Here is an 8685-nt window from a genome sequence, read left to right on the forward strand (position 1 = left end):
AGTCGGACGGCAGAGTGAAGGAAAAGCAGCCAACAAGTGCTAAGCATGTGGGAACTCCTTCAAGACTGTTGGAAAAGCATTCCAGGTGAAGCTGGTTGAGAGAATGCCAAGTGTGTGCAAAGCTGTCATCAAGGCAAAGGGTGGCTATTTGAAGAATTTCAAATATAAAATATATTTTGATTTGTTTAACACTTTTCTGGTTACTACATGATTCCATGTGTTATTTCATAGAGTTGATGTCTTCACTATTATTCTACAATGTAGAAAATAGTAAAAATAAAGAAAAACCCTTGAATGAGTAGGTGTGTCCAAACTTTTGACTGGTACTGTATATTTTAAAGAAAGGGTAGGATGCATGAGTTTTTACTCACCAAAGTAACAACACAGTGTGGTCAAGACTTAGTAACTTACAGTGCTATGAAAAAGTATTTGCCCCCTTTCTAATTTTCTCTACTTTTGCATATTTGTGATACTGAATGTTATCAGATCTTCAACCAAAACCTAATATTAGATAAAGGGAACATAAGTGAACAAATAACACAACAATTACATACAGTGGGGAGAACAAGTATTTGATACACTGCCGATTTTGCAGGTTTTCCTACTTACAAAGCATGTAGAGGTCTCTAATTTTTATCATAGGTACACTTCAACTGTGAGAGACGGAATCTAAAATCCAGAAAATCACATTGCAACACCCAATTCCCCTGTGTGAAAAAGTAATTGCCCCCTTACACTCAATAACTGGTTGTGCCACCTTTAGCTGCAATGACTCCAACCAAATGCTTCCTGTAGTTGTTGATCAGTCTCTCACATCGCTGTGGAGGAATTTTGGCCCACTCTTCCATGCAGAACTGCTTTAACTCAGTGACGTGTGGGTTTTCAAGTTTTCAAGCATGAACTGCAACAACATCTCAATTGGGATTAGGTCTGGACTTTGACTAGGCCATTCCAAAACTTCAAATTTGTTGCTTTTTAGCAATTTTCATGTAGACTTGATTGTGTGTTTTGGATCATTGTCTTGCTGCATGACCCAGCTGCGCTTCAGCATCAGCTCACAGACGGATGGTCTTACATGTTCTTACTGTGGAATGCAGTGTTTGGTTTTCGCCAGGCATAATGGGACCCATCTCGTCCAAAAAGTTGACTCAAGTTTGCCAAAAGCACCTGGATGATCATCAAGACTCTTGGAAGAACGTTCTATGGACAGATGATTCAAAAGTATAACTTTTTGGACGACATGGTTCCAGTAATGCCTGGCGAAAACCAAACTCTGCATTCCACAGTAAGAACATCATACCAAAGGTCAAGCATGGTGGTGGTGTTGTGATGGTTTGGGGATGCTTTGCTGCCTCAGGACCTGGACGACTTGCCTTAATAGAAGGAACCATGAATTCTGCTCTGTATCAGAGAATTCTACAGGAGAATGTCAGACCATCCGTCTGAAGCTGAAGCGCAGCTGGGTCATGCAGCAAGACAATGATCCAAAACACACAATCAAGTCTACATGAAAATTGCTAAAAAGCAACAAATTGGAAGTTTTGGAATGGCCTAGTCAAAGTGCAGACCTAATCCCAATTGAGATGTTGTGGCAGGACTTGAAACGAGCAGTTCATGCTTGAAAACCCACATGTCACTGAGTTAAAGCAGTTCTGCATGGAAGAGTGGGCCAAAATTCCTCCACAGCGACGTGAGAGACTGATCAACAACTACAGGAAGCATTTGGTTGGAGTCATTGCAGCTAAAGGTGGCACAACCAGTTATTGAGTGTAAGGGGGCAATTACTTTTTCACACAGGGGAATTGGGTGTTGCATAACTTTGTTTATGAAATAAATGAAATAAATATGTAATTGTTGTGTTATTTGTTCACTTATGTTCCCTTTATCTAATATTAGGTTTTGGTTGAAGATCTGATAACATTCAGTATCACAAATATGCAAAAGTAGAGAAAATTAGAAAGGGGGCAAATACTTTTTCATAGCACTGTAGTTGTAGTCACGATTATGTTATGATTATTATGTTACGATTATTATGTTAAATTATGTAGTTATGTTTTAGCATTTTTACATATTTATTAACTTATTTCTAGATATCTTCTGAACTACCCACAATGCACTATTTCTCAACGTCATATGGAGAACCGGTGCTACCTAGCTATGTTCCAGCTGGCTAACGTTAGCTACCAGCCATGCTAGCATGTAATTACATTCCAAACCAAGTATTGGCACTTGTGAGCTACTATGTACATCCACGAAGAAGAAACCATATGAATTCATCCAAAAAACTGCATCTCCTATTCTCCTGTGCGTTTGGTTGTAGTAGTTTTCTGTCGTTCGTAGCTAGTGCAGTAATACCCACAAGGACAGGGTTACGACTCATTTGTGGCCCAAAAACAAGAAGCTAGCTTTGAAGTGGGACTGGTTTGTCCAGTTGAAGTAAGCGGATTGGAGTATGGGAACAGTGCGCACGTCTACTGTATGCGGTGCTCATTTCACCCCGGAGGACTTTGATGGCTTAGTGGAAGCCAGGATTTGGAGTGAGACTGACTGAAACCAGGTGCTGTGCCAAGCTTGAACGTGAAGCCTGCAACCTCCATTTCCTACCGGCCTACCGGTCGTTACATTGCGAGTTTCAGCAGTGATGGAGATAAACCGGATAAATTCAATGTGGATTTAGCTCACTATTGGATTAACTGACTCTCCCTCGGCTGGTGAAACAGCCTCTCTCTCTGAAGGCCTCTCCTTGGCTCTTCTTTGACTTTGGTAACTAACTCAGCCGTCAATCGGCAAGTCTCCGCTCTCTACACTGGATATCTGCTGGCTTTTTGTTGTTGTATTCTGTGGGTTCCTGCCTGTGCTAGCCAAGTTATTCTCTGGCTTACTGCTTAGCTATGTCGACCGTGGTAGTTGGCTAGCTAGGGTAGTTAGCTGGCTAGGCTAGCTAGCATGCCAAAAATAATTAACTTTAGCTGGCTGGCTTGCTGGCTAAGATAACTGCATATACCAGTAACATTATTTGATAACTGGTTAGATGGCGTTATGTATTTCCAAACTTTGGTTTACTTTAATGTAGCTGTAAGCAAGGTGTTGAATGCACTGGCTGACTCATGTAGCGCTAACGTAACGTTAGCAGTCTGGTAGGGCTAACGTTAGCAGGCTAGTTAGCTAGCAACCTTGCAAGCTGATTTGTAACAATAATTTCATAAAGTATTTGCTTGTAAGTTTGCTGAAAATGTAATTGAAACCAGTAGTCATGGGTGAAAACGATTTGGTTTGATATACACATTTTACATTAAGTTATTTATGTTGGAGTTTAGAATGATAGGAAATAGGCTGGCTCGTCAGGTCCTCCATATTATGTCAAACCCCGCAAATGTTTTTCCTGCATGACTTCTTCATTCTTCGGAATTCTGATCAGTTTTATGTAATAACTCAAAAAATAGAAAAGTGAGGTGTAACTTTGCATTGGGACTTTTGATGTGTATTCTAATGCAAATCCATTTGTTACATGTGGTACATTTATGTTACCTACCCTTTAAAGTGAAAAATCTGACTCTCAGAATCACTGTTATTGTCAATGTCAATATTGTCATAAGTAAAATTTGTGGTTTATCATTTTGTATTATGATTTTGTGTTTTCAATGTTCCTTCCTTGAATGACAAGTTAGGATATTTGTAATGTAGCGGAAATGTTTTGGCCTTGAGTTTTGACGTCCACACCCAGTTTGGGAAAGATTGACATTTTGCAAACACACGAGACTCTATGAAGAATTTAACGCTCAAATGAATAGGAATATGTTAGGCATAATTGCATATACTGTATATGGAAACATTGTATCTGATCTTAAATAGGAAACAGGCCTATCAATTCAACTTGCGAAGCACTATGAAACTATTTGTTTCATGTCAAACTTTAGCATGCAACAGTTTATCCTCCAGTGAGTGGTGTCATGTTGCCAAGTTTCAACTATCGGTGATCTCGCTCAAGACGCTCAATCCCTTTTCTCTTTTAATCAGACTCATTCGGTAGACAAACATTAATATACGAGCGTTTGAGACCTTACCTGTGTGTAATTTATGAAATGGAAATAAACTGAAGTAAATAAACTGAAGTATTTTCCCCTCTTCTTTCTATCCCAGGCTAGGAAAGAGATTTCGGAAACTGCTCAATTGTTCCGCCCCATGATGCCCGTTTGTCTGTTTTCACGGGTGGGAGTCAGTGCCACTGGGTCCATTGCGGCTCAAGCTAGGGTGGAAGCGCAACAATAGGTAGCCTATAGGTAGTTTAACGTCCAAGATGGCAGCCATGCTTCTCAGTTTCTACACAAGGCGGTTATGGTTGTTGATGGATGATGACGTCAGATTGATGTCTTGACACGCTTTGGTCGTTAGGGAGGAGGACACGTTCCTTCTCCTAGCCTACTCCATTTAGCATGCATCGCAACAGTAACAATGTAACAAGCCTTGTCTACTGTACGCAAAGTAGCCTAAATGGCAACATTGTTTTGATGTCATTGCAAACTTAGTAAAAAATAAAACATTGAGTTGGGGAGAGAGTGCATGGGGTGGATGCATTTTTTTCAAGAAAATATATTTCAAGAAATGTTCTATGATAGCCTAGATGTATTGTATAGCCTATAGACTTTATTATGCACTGAACCTAACCTACCATAAGAAAAACACATTTGTAACGTAACTAACGTTACTCCGGCTTACAACTCTGTAGCCAATAAATTACAATGTTACAATATTCTACAAAATAGAAAATTACATTGAATGTCATTTTAATAGGCTATAAATGTTGCAGGTCTGGATAGAGCTATATACAGTCGCCTCTGGGTACAACCAATTCATTTTATGTGCTTAAATTCTACTGAATTGGAGATAAGAGCCCAACAATTATATGTTTGGTTCGAAATTATACAATTTAATTATTGTGTAGGCCTAGACAAGGCTATTCCAGTAATAATCAATTTGGTTAGAACATCTGTTTTATTATAGACTACGGTCAATTGGTCTTACAAGTGCCCTTTACGTTTGTTCCCAACCCTATATTTAACCGAATAACATACTAAACCATCTTCGGAATAACTGTAAACACACACAAAGCGCTCCTCTGGCTTTGTTCATTCTCATCCAACTTCCCTGCCTCCTCATTGGGGCTAAGAGGATGCGTTGTCTTCTGATTGGGTGAAAGTTTTTCCTCTGGCTTTAGCGCTTCTGTAGTCGCCCACACCCACTCAAAATATATCCGTGGTCCAGCAGCTCTATGCTACCAGTTGTTTTTACAGCCAGTCAGTAACATTCTGACTAAAACGACATACTTTTGTAGACTATTTGTAGCGAGTGATGTGCAGAGTCTCAAACAAATCGACGCTGTTCTTAACTCAAGATTATATATCCTAAAGCGCAGCATCCCGATTGATACGCGTTGTTTACGCACAGAGGAGGACAAATATTATAACAACAATCCGTTAAAAAGGAGCGAAGATGGTGTCCGCTGGACTGGAGATCATTGGGCTGGGACTGTGCGTAATTGGCTCGCTCCTGGTGATGGTCGTTTGCGGGCTGCCCATGTGGAAGGTGACGGCGTTCATCGAGGCCAACATTGTGGTGGCTCAGACCATCTGGGATGGGCTCTGGATGTCATGTGTGGTGCAGAGCACGGGCCAGATGCAGTGCAAGGTGCACGACTCGGTCCTTGCGCTCGGCCACGACCTGCAGGCGGCCCGAGCCCTCACCGTCATCTCATGTGTGTTTGGCGTGCTGGGGCTAATGGTGGTGATCGCAGGGGCGCAGTGCACCAACTGCATCCGTGACGAGAACGTCAAAGCCCGGGTGGTGAACGCCGGAGGGGTTATCTACATCATCAGTGGCTTGTTTGTTTTAGTCCCTCTCTGCTGGATGGCCAACAACATAATCTCGGACTTCTACAACCCACAGGTGCCCCCGTCCAAGAAGAGGGAGATCGGGGCGGCGCTCTACATCGGTTGGGCGGCCACGGCGCTCCTGCTGATCGGGGGCGCGCTGCTCTGCTGCTCCTGTCCTTCTGACGGGAATTCTGGTTATTCGGCCAAATATGCCCCGACCAAACGGGCCACACCGAACGGGACCGGGGACTATGACAAAAGGAATTACGTGTAGCCGTGCGTCTCACCCTCAGGATGGGGTGGCTAGGCTGTGCTTAAATGTGGTCTGTGGTTTTTTGAAAAACTATTTTGAAAAACGTATTTTTTTGCACCTGCAGTTTACTCTGAACTTTGAAATCAATGAAAGCATCATTCCCTTTTGTAACACTGACTTCAAACTAAACACAATATTGGAAAACATATTCATTCATCCTTTTTTGCAAACAGAAGAAAATAAACTTTTGGAGACTATGCGTATCCTTCTGGATATAGCCTAAAGTGATGGCCAATGACAAAAAGGAGCGTCTTTGTTTTAGGTACAGTATTTTTTTAAATGTCCTAGGCTATATTTTCTATAATTGTTCATAATCCTTTGCATTGAGAAATGAAATTGTTTTTCTAAAGGAAGTTTTTAGGACTGAATATATCCACTGTCTTTTTACTTCAGTGTAGGCTACAGTGACTTCAGAGTGGTTGCACTCCAAACCACTTAAAAGGTTTTTGGACAATGGATTTTTGCTGCATGTGGGAAGATCGACAAAAACATGTTGGCCTATTTTCAAGCCAAAACACAACTCAGGCATCCTTACATTTGTCTATAACAGCGGAAAATCATATATTTTACACAAATTAGGACCATAGATTTAGATGTCAAATATAGGATGTCCACAACACCTATTCTGGAATCTAAATTATTTTAAAATAAAACGTTAAAATATTTGCTAACTTGTGTTTTATATCTGTACATATTGTGCTGGATGTGTTTCTTGTCACGGAATTTTAGGAATACACTGCTGTTTTACTGACTGGTTTTGATGATAAACTGCTGTTTTATTGAATGGTTTTGTAGATGTTTGATGTAAAGATCCATTATGTATTTGATGCAATATTTTTCTTTCTGTTGTTACACTGACATTAAACTGATATTGTTTAAATTATTTGTTTGAAAGTGTTTCATTTAAACTAATCGAAATGTAGTTGAATTAATACATTAAGGTACCAAAACATCAGAACATGTAGTTTGTAAGTCCTTAATATTATTTCTGGTTGGGCCTGCACGCAATGCGTCGAGTTCCCACCGTGGTTCCCCAAACCCCAGCCTGGCCGCCACAGCAGGATACATTATTTTGGTGAACTATAGAAATCCAGATGACAATACCTATTCAGCTAGAGTGGGGCTCTGCTGTTCAGCGCACAATACTCCCCGACCCCATCCCCCTTTCCGCCAGCTCTCCCTCTCCCCACCGCGCTGTTTAGCAGGCGTGTAAAGTGCTGGAAACGTCTTCCCGCATGTCTGTCTTTCCACCACTATCGCTCGTTCCCGCCAATGGGTGGGTTTGGTTATGTAGGCCTTTGTGTTATTGTGATTACGTGGTTTAAGAGTGGCTGATTGGGGTGGCAAAACAACTTGCCATCCTACAAGAAACATGGTATAGAGGAGATGGACCCACTGGTTGCCCTCTAGGTTACAGAGAGCTGGTAGTCCAATCCACTAAACTACCAGGTGTGAATCAGGGAAGAGACTCAGGGGGTATGTTAATTCGGTATAGAGCAGACAAATTCAATCCCTTTTAGACAACTTCCTGGACAAAAAATGTCACTGTAATAGTGAAGGTGTAAACTTAAGCCTAAACAGTATATTTGACCTTTCAGCTTCCCTATCAAATCAAAAAATGTCAAACAGAAAACCGAAGAAAATTAACAACAATGACAAATGGTTTGATGAAGAATGCAAAAACCTAAGGAAGAAATTGAGAAACCTATCCAACAAAAAACATAGAGACCCAGAAAACCTGAGCCTGCGCCTTCACTATGGTGAATCACTAAAACAATACAGAAATACACTACGGAAAAAGAAGGAACAGCACGTCAGAAATCAGCTCAATATAATTGAAGAATCCATAGAATCTAACCACTTCTGGGAAAATTGGAACACACTAAACAAACAACACAAAGAGTTATCTATCCAAAACAGAGATGTTCTTCTCCAATCTTTTTGGCTCTAAACAAAGAACAAACAGCAAAAACATATACATGATCAACTACAAATCTTAGAATCAGTTATTAAAGGCTACCAGAACCCACTGGATTCTCCAATTACATTGAATGAACTACAGGACAAAATACAAACCCAACCCAAAAAGGCCTGTGGTGTTAATGGTATCCTCAATGAAATTATAAAATATACAGACCACAAATTCCAATTGGCTATACTTAAACTTCATCCTCAGACCATCATCCTCAGCTCTGACATTTTCCCAATTTTTGGAACCAAGGACTGATCACCCCAATCCACAAAAGTGGAGACAAATTTGACCCCAATAACTACCGTGGGATATGTGTCAACAGCAACCTTGGGAAAATCCTCTGCATTATCATTAACAGCAGACTCATACATTTCCTCAGTGAAAACAATGTACTGAGCAAATGTAAAATTGGCTTTTTACAAATTACCATACAACAGACCACATATTCACCCTGCACACCCTAATTGAAAATTAAACAAACCAAAACAAAGGCAAAGTCTTCTCATGCTTTGTTGATTTCAAAAAAGCTT

The 8685-nt window shown here is 40.6% G+C and overlaps 2 protein-coding genes across 2 annotated transcripts in view; one reads left to right on the plus strand and one right to left on the minus strand.

Moving 5' to 3' along the window:
- The window catches only part of LOC121584968 (septin-2), a 60486-nt gene extending 56149 nt beyond the window's left edge, over positions 1–4337 (minus strand). Inside the window, exon 1 of the mRNA XM_041901250.2 lies at positions 4065–4337. The gene's annotated coding sequence lies outside the window, so the exon portion shown is untranslated. The remainder of the gene's footprint in view (positions 1–4064) is intronic.
- Positions 4338–5140: 803 nt separating this feature from the next.
- On the plus strand, positions 5141–7066 carry LOC121584197 (claudin-4-like). The gene has a single exon (XM_041900032.2). It carries the CDS (start codon positions 5491–5493, stop codon positions 6142–6144), a length of 654 nt encoding a protein of 217 aa, XP_041755966.1. The 5' UTR covers positions 5141–5490; the 3' UTR covers positions 6145–7066.
- Positions 7067–8685: the final 1619 nt, after the last annotated feature.

Source organism: Coregonus clupeaformis, chromosome 16 (genome assembly GCF_020615455.1).
Source record: "Coregonus clupeaformis isolate EN_2021a chromosome 16, ASM2061545v1, whole genome shotgun sequence".
Classification (NCBI taxonomy): Eukaryota; Metazoa; Chordata; class Actinopteri; order Salmoniformes; family Salmonidae; genus Coregonus; species Coregonus clupeaformis.

What these genes read in the sequence shown, in the direction of transcription:
- LOC121584197 (XM_041900032.2), top strand. Translation starts at nt 5,491, where the DNA reads ATGGTGTCCGCTGGACTGGAGATCATTGGGCTGGGACTGTGCGTAATT.